General features: G+C 39.4%; 1 protein-coding gene across 1 annotated transcript in view; it reads right to left on the bottom strand.

Annotated features, from left to right (window-relative positions):
• GLIS3 (GLIS family zinc finger 3) overlaps positions 1 to 12,283 on the bottom strand; it is a 177,363-nt gene extending 165,080 nt beyond the window's left edge. The window contains exon 1 of the mRNA XM_052777571.1: positions 11,879 to 12,283. Coding sequence (XP_052633531.1) covers positions 11,879 to 12,263 — 385 coding nt within the window. The 5' untranslated portion in view covers positions 12,264 to 12,283. The remainder of the gene's footprint in view (positions 1 to 11,878) is intronic.
• Positions 12,284 to 17,204: the final 4,921 nt, after the last annotated feature.

Raw genomic sequence — 17,204 nt, 5'->3', positions numbered from 1 at the left:
AAACCTGATAGCAATGGTCAAGCACCTCCAATGCCTTCTTTTTTTTTTTTTTTTTTTTTTAAAAAAGAAGCAGACACTGCAAGGAAGTGAAAATGGAAGAGTATGTACTTACAAAGTACTGTATCTAGTCATCATTGTTTAAATATCTTTTCTTCTTCATATTCATCTCCCATAAAAATCTTCATTTTTTAAGGCTTCATTTCATTAAAAAGTAAATAGTACTACAGCAAAGTCAGTCAAAGCAGCCTTTCCTGACCAAAAAGGAATGCCTCCTGAATGAAAATAACATTTCACCCTACTGATCTGCCCTCAAAGAAGCACAAGCTCTGCAAAATAATTCTGACCATGCAGACAAGAGTTACATCAATGTGCAAAGTAATCCCTTACTAAAGCCCAAATATGAAGTTCTGAGTATACCACTGATTTCAATAGGAACTTGGCTGGAGCAAGATTTGGTGTCATTTCAGGGAACTAAATTCGTGAGGCTTTTGGACACACTTGCAAGGGGAAAGTGTAGTGAGGAAAACAGAAGTTTCCTCACCACTGCACACAGCTACCATGGGTCAGCCAGGACACCAGCTCTTCTCACTGTCTGAAGTTCACCAACCTCAAGCACCAACAGGAGACTCGTGCCCTGGAGATGCCCCCTTGGACACTAGCCGCCTGCCATGTGAACACCTGCAGGGCAACCTGCCATGTGAAAATTCTTTCCAGAGCTTTTACAAGGGAAGTGTGATGCAGCAACTGCTTTGTTATAATAACTAAAGCTGGGGAAGGCACGTCTCTTCTGCTGACCTCTCAGCTCAGTGCTGTCCTCAGACAAAACGTCAGACTCATGGTTAAATTGGCATACCTGAAGAGATGGTGTCTCTGCTCTTTAAAGCGTAATAATCCACTGTAGACAGACTCTCTTCACATTATCATTTGAAACCACTTATACAGGAAGATAAACGTTGTCAGGTCTATACCAGACAGATGCAGTAAGTCACTTAAATCAGTATCAGTATTAGTATTACACATGCTTGTATGCTTTTTCACGACAAACATTGGCTACTGTCAAGACAACCAGAGCTACAGTGACTGACTGATGGTACGTTTCTCACATGCACCAGCCCTCTTCTACTTTCAGTTGCACGTATAGAGGCCCAAAGAAGATGCCCAATTTTAAGGTGAAATTTTACAGAACTCTACATGTGCTTCTAAAAAAAGAACAAGCAAATACTCAAGTATACAAATTGTGTGTTTGTATTGTGAAACAATACCTGCATGTAAAAATACACACATGCCATGCTGAAGTTACACCCATATATGAAATTTTAATCAATCACATGCTGGCATACACATCATCTGAATGTAGTTTGCAAGCAGCAGCTGTAGGTTTGCACAAGAATAGTTTTCATCTGAAACCTAGCTCCCAACTTCAAAAAATTCCACCGCAACAGTTTAGGGATATTTCTGGGTACAGACGTAGGAAGACAGTAAGTTCAAAAACACAGGACTAGGTCAGTGAACCCAGTTGCAAGAGTGACCAATCAAAGAGGAAAACATTTTTCATTATTTCAGAAGCATCTCAATAACTGTTTAGTTAACTAACTTAATCTCTCCTGAAGGTCAATCTCTAGAAATGTCATATGTACAATGTACAGCCTTGTTATAGAGCACGTAGGATAGCTAACTGTAACGATTGCCAATTTATGCAGTTTAAAATAGCCTGTCAGAAGAAACATACTGCAGTGCTCTCATTCATTCACTCACTGAAATCTGAATGATATGCACCCACAACAACAACAAAAAAAAATAAGATACTCAGTTAGCATTTGCTAACGTCCTCACTCCTCAAATACTGGTTCTGTCTGAGCAGACAATAAAATTAATGATAGGAGTTGAATGGAACAACTGCTACCACAGAATAGGGTAATTGGTCCAGAAAGGAATTCCTCTTTCTGATCATCTTGTAATAAAGGCTTTTAAAGCGTGCTTTTTTTGGTGAAAAGACAGCAGTAACAAAACTGAACCATAGTCTGTTTCAGCCTATTAATGTGTCAAATGGTTAGACTAAATAAGGATAGACTTCTCTATACAGCCGAGGGAAAACCACTTAAACCACTGATTTTATCAACTGCATGGTATCTGTAGAACTGACCGCATAAAACCCCAATGAACTGAGATTTTTATGACAAGGAAAAGTTCCATTTCATCTGTTTAGAGCTGCAACTGGAGAATATTGCCTGGACATGTGTTTTTGTTGGTTTTGTGGGGTTTTGTTTGTTTTGGGGGTTTTGGGGGTTTTTTTCCTACAAGGGCCTAGGTATCAGCTGTATCCTATATCACAAGACTGAGGGAAAGGAGTCAGAGAAGGAAAAAACTCATTCCCTGCTCCTGCCCCAGGCTCTCCTGCCTTTCATGATGTGAGGTACGTTCCTTATACCCCCTTCCCATTCTGGGGGGACTATGGAGGTGACTTCCAACTTCTAGAAACAATTCAACAGTTAATCAGCTTCAGCATCAAATGTAACCCTGTGACACCCAAACACTACTAGTCCTACCTCCTAATCTCTCTAAAACCACCAGCCACAAAACAGCTGAAGGGCATGTTTTCCACCTGCAGAATTTCACAAACATAGGTATAAAATGGCAATATTTGACTTAGCCCCATAAATATGATGGTTAAATGCAGACAACAAACTTTTCTACCTGTTCACCCAGTCTCAAAAAAATTTTCCCCCTTTATGAATAATCTAGATTTTATAACAATGAACAGAAAGGGTTAATTGGTTTTGCAATATCAACTGTCAAAGATAAATTAGGAGATCAAAATCTCACCTAGCGCCACCAGAACTGAAGAAGTTTCTTTGCTCAAATACAGAAGTAGTACCACTCTACCACTGAACAAGTTTCACTGGTAAAGTCACAGCAGTCAGTAATGACTATTTTGCCATAATTCTGCTTATCCAACAAGTTTACCATGGGAGACAAAAGATAAAAACCGCATTTGGCTGTTGCAGTTCATATTAATACAGTTTAAAAGAGTACAGTAAGCATTTCATGGGAGTATAGTTGTCCTGGTACCTTACAGTTAATACCACATTTAAAATATTTTTGTTTGTTCAAGAGAGAATAATCTCCCCATTTACTTATTCACTATAGACAGTTACATCACACCCATCACTATGTATTATATTTTCATCACTGTCATTGTGACTTGCGTTGCAGTAATGCCCAGAGGCTGCAGTAGTGGTAGTGTCTGGGCAAACATAAAATAAACTCTTCACCATGAATCCAAACAGAGAAGAGAGACAAACAGGAAGAGTGAGAACAGGGGGACATAGAGCTAAAATAGGACACAATAGTTCAAGAAGCTCCAGCAGCAAGTACCACAACAGAGACCAAAATAAAATTCTGCCATGCTGATGAAAACACCAAGTTTTGACAACAACATCAATTGAGCCATGTTTTTACATCTGCATCTCTGCATTCCCTGCCCAGTGCCCCATCTGCTGCAACCAATACATACTGAGCTGGTATCTCAAGTCTGATGAAAAGATGATCTACACTCTTACAAGTAGCAGTGAAGGACACACTCCACTAATTCAAGTGTAAGTAACATGCAATGCCCGCAAACACCTCACTGGCCTGAGATGGAATTTGCCGTGGAAGAGATAAATGGTACAGAAAAACAAAGGAACATGTGCAGGCTATTTATAACCCAGTTAGAAACAGGTCAGATAGATACATTTTAAGACAGTTTATTGTCCAAGCTAAGCCAAAGTTCAAACATGTAAGCATTGTTCTTTAAAAAAAGTCGTACTAATGCCCGTAGCTTCCTTGAACTCTGAGAGAACTAATTATCAAATTCAACTTCAGAAAGACCAGCCATAAGTAAAACAGAAAAGAAAAAAATCTCATTGGTGCAGACAATTCCTGCTTTTATTCACAGAGAAACTACAGAATCGTAGAACCACTGCATATCTTGAGGTGGAAGTGTCCCATAAGGTTCACTGAGTCCAACTCCCTGCTCCTCGCAGGACTACTGCAGGTATTTACAACTGTGTGAGAACCCTGAAAGTCAATGAAAGAACATTTTTGCTTTTTATGTACAGAATAGATGTCAGAAGAGCAGCTTCTTTTCTCATTGTTTTCCACGGGTGAGGGGTAGGACAAAGCAAGCACATGGTATGCTTCCCGTTCACCATCATCAAACAGGTCTGCAGCAGTGGGGACCAAATGAAGGAATGCATTACCATGCTAAAGATCATGTTGTAGAACTGCTAGGAAAGGCAATATAGTTCAAGAAGAACACAATGGCAATATGCAGAAAAGCCAAATCCATCTGCAAAATTTAGTATTTGCATACATCTATGCTTAACTGTGCACCAGGCTGCTTTTTGGCCCCCTGCTCCTCCATGTAAAAGTACAAACAACCTGTTCCTTCTCTGTAGGTGCACATGCAGCCCTGAAATTAATTTTGTGTTTGACATCAATAAATTGCACTTCAGGTGGAGATCTCAAAGCACTGTATAATTTAAAAATAACTTATCCAAAATTTGCCAATGAAAAGAATAGAGGCACAGCAAATTCAAGTGACTTACCCATATTCACACCAAAATACTCAAATCTTAGTTCACTCAAAGGGAGAGGTGGCCTCATTGCAGTTTTCAAGAATTTTCAGGTACAAAACTTCCAGAACTTTCATATTTCAACTGGATTTTTATTCCAAATTTCCCCTATAAAAAGGTGGGTGAAACGTGCATTTCTCTGTATGAAAACAGATCTTGTTAGTGCCACCTCCTGGTGGTAAAACAAAACTGAAAAATCATGCACTAAGCTGAAGATTCTCAAACAAAGTAAAATGAAAATATAGTAGTTTAGCCTGTTTTGCTTTGCTTGCTTATGATGGCTTGACCTAAGGCATCAAATTTTCCTGTCTGCAGACTTGAAGGAGGATATAAAATTCATTAGCCATTTTTAGGATGACGTAAGTGCAGATGCATAAGCATCCTTTAATAAAGTGACAAGGGATAAAAAAAAGGAAATGCTACATTCCCAGAAGAGTCACCCTCTCAGGAAGGTACAACTACCTTTATTTTGTCCTCTGGGAATTTTGCTTGGAGGACATTCCGAGGCATACTGAGATCTCCACCAGAGGTTGCCCATGCGGTCGTGAGTTTGGTGTAGCCTCCCCCATCCAGCTTGCCTATGCTTTCTTTGCAAACTTCCAGCTGGTGATACTCTTTGGATGCTACTGACAACAGCAAGCTGTCATGATGGTGAAAACACATGTCACAAAGCTATTGATAAATACACTCCATCACCTTCATCTGGTTTGCCCCAGTCTGAAAGAATAATATTTGGTCTAAGAAAATTATAAAATATGAGCTTTACTTAAATCTACCCTTTTGCTATACTGTATTTTGGATAGCTGCAATTTATTTTAAAGCTCACTGTCCAGGCCCACAAAGCAGAGGATAAAGGTATAAGGCTGGGTATGAGAGAAGTTAAATTACACTCTTAACACAGAATGGGTGAGCGCTGGCAATGTGCCTAATACTCTTGAGAGATTTTACAGTTCCTGTGTAAAGTAGATCCTTTTTGGCATTAAGCCTAACGCTCTTCAGGGAATTTTTGTAAGTTGCCTGGGGCCTCTATAACACATAGTTCAACATGCATTTTGGTATCACCAGCAATTTTTATTTTCTTAAACAGTTTGTTCTTAAACAACATTGTCGTGGTTTAATCCCAGCCGGTAACTAAGCTTCACACAGCCGCTCACTCACTTCCCCCCACCCAGTGGGACGGGGGAGAGAATCGGGGAAAAAAAAAAGATAAAACTCATGGGCTGAGATAAGAACAGTTCAATAGGACAGAAAAGAAGAAACTAATAATGATAATAACAACAATAATAAAATGACAATATTAATAATAAAAGAATTGGAATATACGAAGCAAGTGATGCACAATGAAATTGCTCACCATTCACTGACCAATGCCCAGTTAGTTCCCAAGCAGCGATCTGCCCCCCCTGGCCAACTCCCCTCAGTTTATATACTGGACATGATGTCACAGGGTATGGAATATCCCTTTGGCCAGTTTGGGTCAGCTGCCCTGGCTGTGTCCCCTCCCAACTCTTTGTGCCCCTCCAGCCTTCTTGCTCGCTGGGCATGAGAAGCTGAAAAATCCTTGACTTAGTATAAACACTATTTGGCAACAACTGAAAACATCGGTGTGTTATCAACATTCTTCTCATACTGAACCCAAAACATAGCACTATACCAGCTACTAGAAAGAAAATTAACTCTATCCCAGCTGAAACCACGACAAACATTCTGAATGCTTCAGATAAAGACTCTAAACGTACATAGTCAAAGTCAATGTAAATTACTGCCTTCCATCATTTGTGTTCAAGAGTTGCCTGAACATCATTTAAGTTCAGGAGTTCAACCATGCCTGAAACATGACAGGTAGGAAAAAAAAAAAAAATTTAACCTGAAATAAGCACTCTAAAGGAGTGTCTTTCAACAGGAATCTGTGCACCACCTTTTCCATAAAAATGAAGTAAACCTCTTGTACATTCTATGAGAGACATACCAAGAACCACAGCGAACCTTCTCAAACCTGACCAGGATTGCTGGTCATCCAGCCCCTAGAACTAATTGCAGAATTAAACTTGGGGAGTCTCATGTTCTCAGCTGTGCCTCTTTAGAAAGTCCTAGACCAGACAAAAGAATCCACTGAGACCCATCCGTACTGTCTTCAGAACGGATTTCCCCAACAACTGCCAGAGCTGCAAGTAATGATTTCCTTGCCTTGATGGATCCTGTGTTGTTTTTCAAGCATATAAAGGCCACTGAGGCATATGCAAAGCTGGAAAATGTGTCATGCTGGATAAAACTAAGATCATTATCACTTAATCACTTTGCTGTACCTAAACATCGTCAATAACCAGGCTTTAAAACTGCTGACAATTGATTATAGAAAACAACTGAAAAAGAAAGTAAGTCTTGAGTCAAGCTTTCTGTGTAAGGAACTGTACAGAATACTGATGAACATCTTTTTTCAGATTGTGCCAACTGACACATAAAAACAACAGTACTAGAGAGCAAAATAAGTATGTTAAAGAGATTTCAAGTGTGGCTCAAGCTGCTTACTGATTAACACTTCTGCATACAACACTCCTCACAGACCTGTGCAGTTATTGTTTAAAAGTGAAACAAGGCTCTCTTGGCAACTGGAGACAAATGATCCTCCCTGACCAAGTTCACAGTTCTCACACAGCTTAGCAGCATTGGAGGTGCTTCTTCCAGAGGCTCTAGGGGAAAAAAAACAAACCAAAAACAAAACCCAATCCCAAGATTTAATGCCTATCAACTATTTCCAGGATAAGGAAGAGCCTTAATAATCTCCAACAGGAAACATGCTCATATTACACATAAACATTAGCTAACTGACTCATTTTACTAGAAAAAAACTTAACAGTCACATTTGCAAGAATATAGGAAATCAAATACACTGAGTTTTCATGTCAAGGAACAAAATTAACACTGCAGGAACCACAGAAATGGAAGATGACAGCTGTCTTTCAAATGACCCTGGAAAGGAGAACAAAAGGGGTCCATGCCTATATGCACAAGTTTCTGCATTTCTTACTAATAAATGTCCAGATTTGCTTCTTCAAGTCCCATCTCAAGTATTTTCATGTCGAGTCTTCACAACTACAACATAGTCTTAGTCACATACCCACACACTGACTACACTGGTTTGAGTGGAGCAGTCAGGGTGGAACAAAAGGCCAGACCAGTTTCCAAGGCTTGAACTCCCCACGTGTGTAGTGTCACCTGCTGCCTGGGAGAAAGAGGGATGCAAGGAGATGGCTACGGCTCTCATGACTGAGAGCTGCTCACAATTTCCGGAAAGTCTTGCCACGTATACCAGCTCAAACCACAATTACAATAAGGAAGACCAAAAGCGAGGCTGACAGGCTGCCTCTTCCCTCCCCATGTCCATGTTGGACCTCTCCACCAGCTTAACAAGCACGCTGGCTGGAGGTGCAGCAGCTGAACCACCTCCATCCACCAACAGCACCTCAGCACAGAATTTCAGTCACAGTGGAAATTCTCCATCAGCCAAATCCAAGCTGCTTTAAGACTACAATATATTGTGTTACAGGACAGGAAAATCCACTCCTAAACTTTGAATGAACTGCCATAAGCATGTTAAGTATGATCACAGCGATTCAGACCAGGGATCCAACTCCCCCAGCAGGACCCTCCCCCCAGTGGTGCCTACCAATAATGCTGAGGGAAAAATACAAGGTGTCCTCCTGAAATACTTCCACAGTCACCTTCCACAACTACCTACACCCACAGGGAAATGTTTATCTTTAATACCTCTTGATGGACTTCAGAAACATGTTTTCATTCACTGAGTAAGAGAAACCGGTACAGGTGTTGAACATATGGGTTCTTACAGAAAATGTGTCGTTTTCAGAAAGATTTGGGATTTTCATCACTACATGAGACATGAGCACACTCAGGGTATGCCTGAACATAGTCCAGCTTACACTCAGAAGTCCATTGTCTGCACAGAGAAATGAGTAGGACAAGCAATAAGAAAAGCTACTAGGTTTTTCTAGAAAACAAAATACTATTCAGATGTGTATAAAGTGCAGATATGCTGATAATAAATCCTTGAATACCTAACTTTTGGACATCACTACATTTATATCACAGTTCTAACTTGAACTATTTGAAATTTACACACTTTAAAAAAAATTACCTTCTTAATAGAACACTCGATAGAAAGCTGGATTTATTAAATTATATTTTTTTTCATTACAAGATTTCTGTCAAAAGATCTGCATTGATGAGAAAAGTTGAAGACCAGGGCTGGCCAGGTTATGGTCTTGTGTCTTTCTTTACTGTTCTCACCCTCTTCCCCTTCCTGCTCATTCCTACCTGATGTCTCTCTAGCTCACTTTCCAGCAGATACTGTCACTAAAGATGTCTTTCTAGGCCTGAGTAAATCTAAGAGGTGTGAAACTGATTATTCACGAAAAGTGGTCAAATACACATATCAAACAAATTGAGAGACAGTAGATATCCAATGCTAAGTACGTGTACTGTTATGCCTGCATTCTCCACCTAATTTCTGTGTGAAAATATCTAATATGGGTACACAAAAGTGTACGCTCCTGGGGAAAAAAAAAAAAAAAATCACTGCACTAGCACATTTTTCTGTACTGAAAAAAATCCAACATTATACTATTTTCTTTTTCATATGCACAACATAGTACCACAAAGCATATTATACCATTAGTACCACACAGGAGGTAAAGTAACTGAAGTCAGAGATGTACACCAGTGAATGTTCAGACTTGCTTGTTTTCTCCATACAGTAACACAGCACAATGTGCTTCAGGTTCTCATCATGCACAAAAGCTAATAGTTTCTTTTAAGTTGACTTAGGTGGCATCGTTTCTAAAAATCATCTTCTTGCAAAGCTCTGTAACATTATGCAAGATAAAGAGAGTCTTCATGCAAAGTAAAGACTTTCTGTGTGTTGTGGTTACTGTAGATTATTACTGTTCTCTTTGCACTCAGCACCACCTCCTGTCAAAAAAAAAAACCTCTAAAAAATAAGGTACACAATTGGATTGCCCCAAAATATTCTGTTCTTTCCTCCATTCCAAACTGAAGCTCCTGGGTTTGGTTTTTTTTTTAAAACTGTTTTATCCATTATTGAAAGAATGCAGGGAAACTATTCCAAAACCACCACCAAGTCATTTTCTTGTGTATCTTGCTGATTTTACTATCCCATGAGTTTTGAAGTAAAAAAACCAAAAAAACCCAAAAAACTACTTTGAATAGTGCAAACCTCTACAACTGATACTGAGACAACTGTAAAAGGAAAACTGTTGTCTTCCTGAGATGAAGGTTTAACTAAAATAAGTACCTACCAAAAGACATTTTGCTCCATGTACCCACCACGAGAAAAGGATGAAATATGAAGAAGCTGCAAAAGCACAAACTACATGAATAGTTTTATAGGGTTTACAGTCTTATTTACATACATGCTATGGTTTATATAGCATAGCAAGGTTCAAAGTCTTAGAAAATTATCTGGACATGACCAAGTGAATGAGACTTAGCTCTTCCATAATGGGTACGTTCCCAGGGCACATAATCTTCAACTCCGCAAGTGGTCCTGCTAATGACAAGAACTTTAAAGCATGAGGATTTACTAATCCAAATCCATAGAAACACAGAATCTGAAGTCTATCGTATCTGAAGTCCACAGTGTCTTGTCTAACCAGCACTGTTTATACGTAAGCTTCCCTAATGCCAGCCCTTCAGCTGAATTCTCTATTCACTATCCCACAAAATAGCAGACTACTTTACGTATGTGAGAACTAAACAGGCCAAGAAGGAAAGATGGAAATGACAGCAGCTAGGAACAGAGCGGTAAGGTGCAGATCAAAATCCCCAAACCAAGGACATTAAACTAGGTGACGGTCTCTTCACCCTGTGATGCTGCTTTGCCACACATACTGCAGGTGATTAGCTGTTATGTAGGGCTATTTTAGAGATCTCAACATAGATTCCCTGTTTTCAGGCATGTAATTTTGAAGGCGGCAGGAATCAGGCTCTACCTGTAGTGAAAGGTAAATACAAAAGTTCCTCCAAAGCTTATCATGTGAGGAGTCCAGCTCACTTTGCTGTAGCAGAAGCTTAAAGCTATATGCTGTGAATTACACCCACCACCACCACCAAAGCAAGCAGCAGACAGGTGATCTCGGAGGTCACCCAATGAATATGTATATGTACTACCACTGGTTTGACTCAGCAGAGCACTCAAGCATGCAGTTAACTTTCAACTTGTTCTGAAACGATACTGGTTTCAAGCCTGCAAGCCTTGCTGAAGAGGCATGGACTTCCTAAGTTTTCAAAGGGAAGTAGGGAAGAAAAAGAATGGAGAGAAGCAACACATTTGGAATAAGATGGAAGATCTCTGTCTCCTTTTCTGCAGTTTCACTCAGATATTAACCCAAGCTTCTCTTGGTATTTTAAACTATTTAATTCTTTTCTATGCATTAAATTCTCATTATCTATGTACATTCAGTTTCAAAAGTGTGATACCAAAATTCCTCCAAAAGAGTATCCCGATCTCCAGCATGACCAGCATCAAGAAGTACTGAAAACTTAGAAGTTCTGTTTTGATTTCAAAGACCCAAGAGCAAACAGTCAAGTACTTTCTCATAGATAGGTAAATCCCTGATGCACAAGCACTTAACTCACAGAGGACCAGCCTCCAAATTTTGTGAGGGCTATGCATCGTTATTTTCTACATCGTAAACAGTGGTTCCAAAAAATGGATTGCAAATCTATGGTTGAGACATGCTCCAAAGTGCTTTACAGCTTGTCCAGCCTGAGCACTCTAAAAAGCATGACTACATTGCTGCTTTCATCAGTAAGCAGCTGTTAGTCACCAGTGGAAAGCTGTGTTCATGCATCCAAGAAGGAGTGTTTCTGATAGCACTCACAAAATTCTGGTGCCACAGAACATAAAATGACTATCCGGATTTGTTGAGTCAAGAGGTTAGGTTAGCAAAGCAAAGGCAAACTACACTGTTTATAAAGAATCCTAGGACACCTCAGGGATTCTGAGCAACTGCTGTGTAATACGAAGCCCCTGGGAATAATCAAACAATGAATTACTTTTGTGCAAAACAGCAACACATTTTGTTTCAGTATCTCTTCCTTTGGAGTAAAAAAGTGGTAAAGAAGAGACCGGATTCCATCTACTAAAACCAATACCATCTGGGTATGTGATATTGGAGAAGAACTGCTATTACTAATAGCGAAATAGAAATAGTGAGTCTTACCTTCACCTGTACATGGGGAGAAAGTATTTCCAAATTCTTGCTGTTTTGGCTTTAAAGACTGTGGGGCTGGCAGTCCTGGGGGCTGTGGGACTTGTAATAAAGGCTTCCCATTTGTAACCACTTGTTTCCCGGGACTCAGAGCAGGAAGGTGAATAGTACTGTCAATGATGTTGCTCTGAGGAACCACCCCTCCTCCAAGGGGCATCTTTAAGTGTAGGCTGGCACACAAGTTTCCAATAGCTGGGCTTGGGGTGCTGCTATTTGAAGATGGGCAGGGCATTCCTGCGTGAACTCTGATAGGTGGGATCTGCTGTCCACTGATCATCCTAGGTCCATGAGGAATACCTGTTGTCCGACGGCTCATATTGCATGACCTCCCATTCATTTTTAAGAAGTTAATGTAATCAAAGAGTGTTTTTACAGACCCACAGCTATGACTGATATCAATCCAAAGTCATTCAGTAATCCATTGCTCATTATGCCTGTTTAAAAAAATACATAAATAGAAATAATTGATATTGTATTAAATAATACATGAAAGAGGACTGCGCGTGACTGTTAACTTTGTGACATTACTGGTTACAAGAAACAAAGTACAAGCACTGTATGGTCTGTCAGGGAGAAGGAACAAAGCCAAGCAATGACTTAAAGCTCTAACACGGAGAAAACCTGCCTCTTCAAAAGCTGAAACTTGCAATAAGGTCAGTTGCCTTCACATTAGCTAAACCAGCCATGAAATTAAGTGAATGCTGACCAAGTGCAAGAAGGCAGCCAGGAGTGAAAAGACTCTCTAATAGGGAGTTGTCATTAGGATGAATGACAGCTATCGCCCCTTTTTCTGCCATCTCCTCAGTCTATTAATTAAAATGGTGCTGAAAAGCACACACAGTAGGCCAGCACTATGCAGATACAGACAAAACGGGAAAGATACCAGTTCACATTCTAAAGGATGTGCATACAACAAAATGAAGAGGGAACAGCAAAACCACAGAAATGCCTCTATGGTCCTTCACTGTAGAAAAGTATTGCAAGAAAGCACAGCATAGAAGTATTCATAAACATAACTGCAATCACTTCAAAAGCGGATGTTTATTGCAAGCCTACAGATATGCCATAATTTAAATGTAATCATACAGTAGCAAATTTTGAAGGACATCTTTCAAATTATACCACTAATTTTTGAACTCTGACTTTTTGTCATTTACATTTCCCTGTTATTTAAATCTTAGAAGACAAGACTGGTAAGGGGTTGTAGAGATCATCTCAGCCACAACCTACCCCAAGGCAGAATCAACTAGATCTAAACATTTCCTGACATAAAAAAGATTTGTAGGCAAAAGCTGCACTTGTCAGTGTAAATCACTGAGCTAAGAGATCACACAGATGGGGTATTTCAGCCCTAACTCAGCTGAACAGCACATGCCCAACTTTCATCACTAGGTTCATATGTTTAACATTAAGCACATGTTTAAGTAGTTTGTTCAATCATAGACTCAGTGCCTAATTAACTTGTTCAGACAAACAAACCAAGTTGACAGAAATAAAACTGAAGTACGGCTTCAATTATGGTTTTCATCCATGTATACATCAAGGTTTTAATTAAGTATTATGATCTTGCTGCAGCAAAACACTGAACTGTAATTTTTACCTTCAGCACATGAGATTTTCAACACTGAAGCCACTAAGATTATAACCTGTATATTCATGATTGAATTTCATGTAAAACCTTCATACTTAACCCTTCGCTTACTATGATTCTGCAATGTCTTAATTTTCTCCATCTGTGAACTGTCAAAAAACCCCAAAGAAAACATCCCTGTTTATTTCACAAAACTGCATTCATAGCACACTTCCAGATTAAAGTAAAAGCCATCTAAGTGTCTGTATAGACATATATGCACAGATATTCACACACATTCTCCAGTTAAAACTCACTAATAATGAAAGGCCTAAGCATATTATCTTTAAAGGCAAGAGCAAAATCCCTACTGACATTAATAAGAGAGATATGCCCTAACCACACTTAAATGGTCATAAAAATTTTATTCTACATACTATTTTTCATTGTTCTATTTTTATATTATGGGAATAAAAATTGTAAAGCACACCAATTAAAAGCAATATTATTTATTTTCATGCCTGGCTGAAGCATAAATCACTCTCCACAATTCAACCAAGGGCAGGGAGAGCTCAATGTTCTTAAATTCTCAGAGTTCATTTTAAAAGCAGAATGTTGTCCTAACACAGGTGACTAGACCCTTAGAAAAGGACATACAAACAAAGGCAGCTGTTTTGCTGGCAAGGCTATACACCATGTCACTATAAATTGGCTACAAATAAAAATCATTCTTGCCTGTAATTCTTGTCTGCAATTTTAACTACAGTAGAAAAGTACCAATATAATCAAGAAAAGACTACACAAGACAAATGCATTAGCTTTAAACAACAAAAGCACCTTTAAGTTTAACCAACAGAAGAGTATTTCTACATAGCTTACACAGACCTACCAGCCCTATAAAATCCAGGTCAATATACAATTTGTGTCGTTAGTAGGTTGGTCTCCATTGCTATTCTTCTCCAGTAACATTACATCTTACAATGAGTAACAGTGTTCCATGCTATCGTTGTCTCAATTTTATCATTGGCTACTGCTGGGTTTTTTACACTTGAAGAAAGGCCTCTGGAACCATAAGTTCTTTCCTCATGCTAGTAAGCTGTCTTTTGAACCGAATGACCTGAAAGTGCAAACAAAATAATCTTTTTTATGAAAACAGAAACAAGTTAAACAAGTTAAAGTAATTTCTTTATTTTTTCTTCCTCTATTCTCCTTCCTGAGTCTATCGTGAAAATGTATAACATCACATTAACATGCAAATCAGAGCTTCCTTTCTTTAAAATATTAAAGCACCTTGGAGAGCGTAACTTTTCCCATTTTTTTTAATTCTTATTTTGTGGTATTTTCAATATTATTTACTTGTTACTGAGTGGCTTTTCATTAATTAGATTTGTTTAGCATCACCTTCCATCATGACGTCAGGATCTTCTTATGTCAAAGTCAGAGTGGCCAAACTGATTCACACCAAAACAATGGATTACCTAGAGGTGCATTAGAGCATATATAACAAACTAAATGCCAATTGGACATGATTTCTATTCTAAAAGTCAAACTGACTTTTGCATCAGATCCATAAATAGCTCCCAATTATAGCTACCTGTAATAGTAAAAAGACATGATAAATTTCTAACTGAAGAGAGCTTGGAAATTGTAGGAATACAGCACCAAATACAACAGGTTATTTAGAAATAAGCTTAGAAATCCTGAATAGGGTTGAAGCTCGATGTACTAAGTTAAAACACACCAAAAAAAACCCCACAGAAAAGAATACTATCCTGAAACTGAATGGCTGTGCTGACAAATTCTTTTGCTCTACCAAAGGAACACAAGCACTTGCCACCTTTTAATGAAATACTTCTGTCCCTCAGTGAGCTATTGTGGTGACCTTTTCATGCTCCCACAGATGTTAAAGGAAATACAATTATGTCCACTGCTTCTGAAGTCTCTTTTTTTTAAGCTGACATTACTCAAAGCTCGATGACTCTGCATCTATCAATAACAGCATGACAACATAATTACTCAAAATCCGTAACAATGATTCATAAATTCACTTTCAGAAAGCTATGTAGTAAAATTTAAATTCAAGCTGAAGCCCTGGAAAATCCGAACACTAATCCTTCAGAAAGCAAAACAAAAGAAGAATTCACAAATCTGTGCCTGCAGCACAGTATGCCATATAGTCTACTTCTACAGTGAAGTTTTGAAAAGTAATCAGAGTTGGCTCACCACTTCACTCACTGAAATAAGAGGCAAGATACATTTCTACTTCAATAAAAGCTGAAATTACTCCACTACAGAGATCAGTTTAAGGAATCATAATAAATCCAGCTCAGGAGACACTTTCACAAAAGTTGTTATCAGACACTGACACTTTGTGCAAAGGGTGGCAAGCACCATCACAAACCAAAGAAGACTAAAAGACAATGCACTGAACAGTCCCTCCTTTCTGTTCTTCCACTGGAGACACCTCACCTCTGAAACAGCTACCATACATGGCAGAAAGCAAACATGAACCGTAACTCCCTCCCCTGGGATTGTGCACTCCAAGACTGTGAGTGCCTTCCCTCATCCCCACCATGACCAGGGTCAGCCAAGTCTCTCCCCGTGTTCCCCTCCACAACCTCCTTGGCACAAGTCCAGGAAAACATCTACTTCCTACCAGGGCTGAGCTACCACAAGGCCACCCAAAGGGGCTACCTCCCCTTCAAGCTCTGCTCTCCCCTGCCAGCCCTTCCCTCCTTGTGTGGCCATGGTATTTGGATCATCACCTGACAGTGGCACCATGGTGAAATACTCACACCCCTGATGAGTCAATCTGGGTGGACTTGAGGACTGGGATGGAGAGGGGGAAAGGACAGCCACCAAAAGCTATAGGGATGCCTCACCTCAGCCTCACTGACCACTGTGCCTACAAAAATGGGGCCTTGGAGGCTCCTGAGGTTTTTGTGTCTCGCAACTGGTTGTGACAAGGACACACCCTAACACAGGTGTAAGCCTCATTTTCTAATACTCATTTTCTAAAAACCGTGCACACACACATAGTTAGTGCTGGTATTACAGCTTTTGTGCAGTTATCTGGCTATAGCTCACAGACCAAAGCGTGGTAATAAACTCTTCTTGGAAAGGAAAACCACACAGAGATTTAACTAGGAAAAAAAATATAGCTGAGAGCTTGAAATTAGGCTTGCACCAATATGTACACTAAGAATCACAGCTGCAGTAAAGGAAGACAATGTGGCTTCAAAACTGAAACTACAAAATAAGCTTTCCACTCAATTTATAGAGAATCTCTTCTCCACCCTCCATGCCAGCCAGCATGTCAGAAGTCACGCACTACTGAGAATAATCAACACCTGGCATTAGCATCCACTGTTTTGGTAATTTGTATCCATTTCTTGACAATTGTACTCTTGGACTACCACAGGGGGCTTCATTCCCAACTGCAGTACTCTGATAATATCACTTTTTTTTAAGCCCGGGTGGTCAGCCAAGGAAAACTAGAAAAGGGTCACACAATCTGAGAGTTTCTAGTTCTCAAACATCAGCAGAATGCCTTCTTGATACAACATCAACAAGCAAAACAAATGAAAGCTAAGGGAGGTCCTCTACAGCACTGTGAGACAACCAGCCCCCAAACACGATTGAGTTACACAATTGAGTTACACGATTGAGCGTAATGAAATATACTAATTACTTATTACTTGCATCACT

This window comes from Harpia harpyja, chromosome Z (assembly GCF_026419915.1).
Source record: "Harpia harpyja isolate bHarHar1 chromosome Z, bHarHar1 primary haplotype, whole genome shotgun sequence".
Taxonomy (NCBI): Eukaryota; Metazoa; Chordata; class Aves; order Accipitriformes; family Accipitridae; genus Harpia; species Harpia harpyja.
This window is presented reverse-complemented; position numbering and strand designations above follow the sequence as displayed.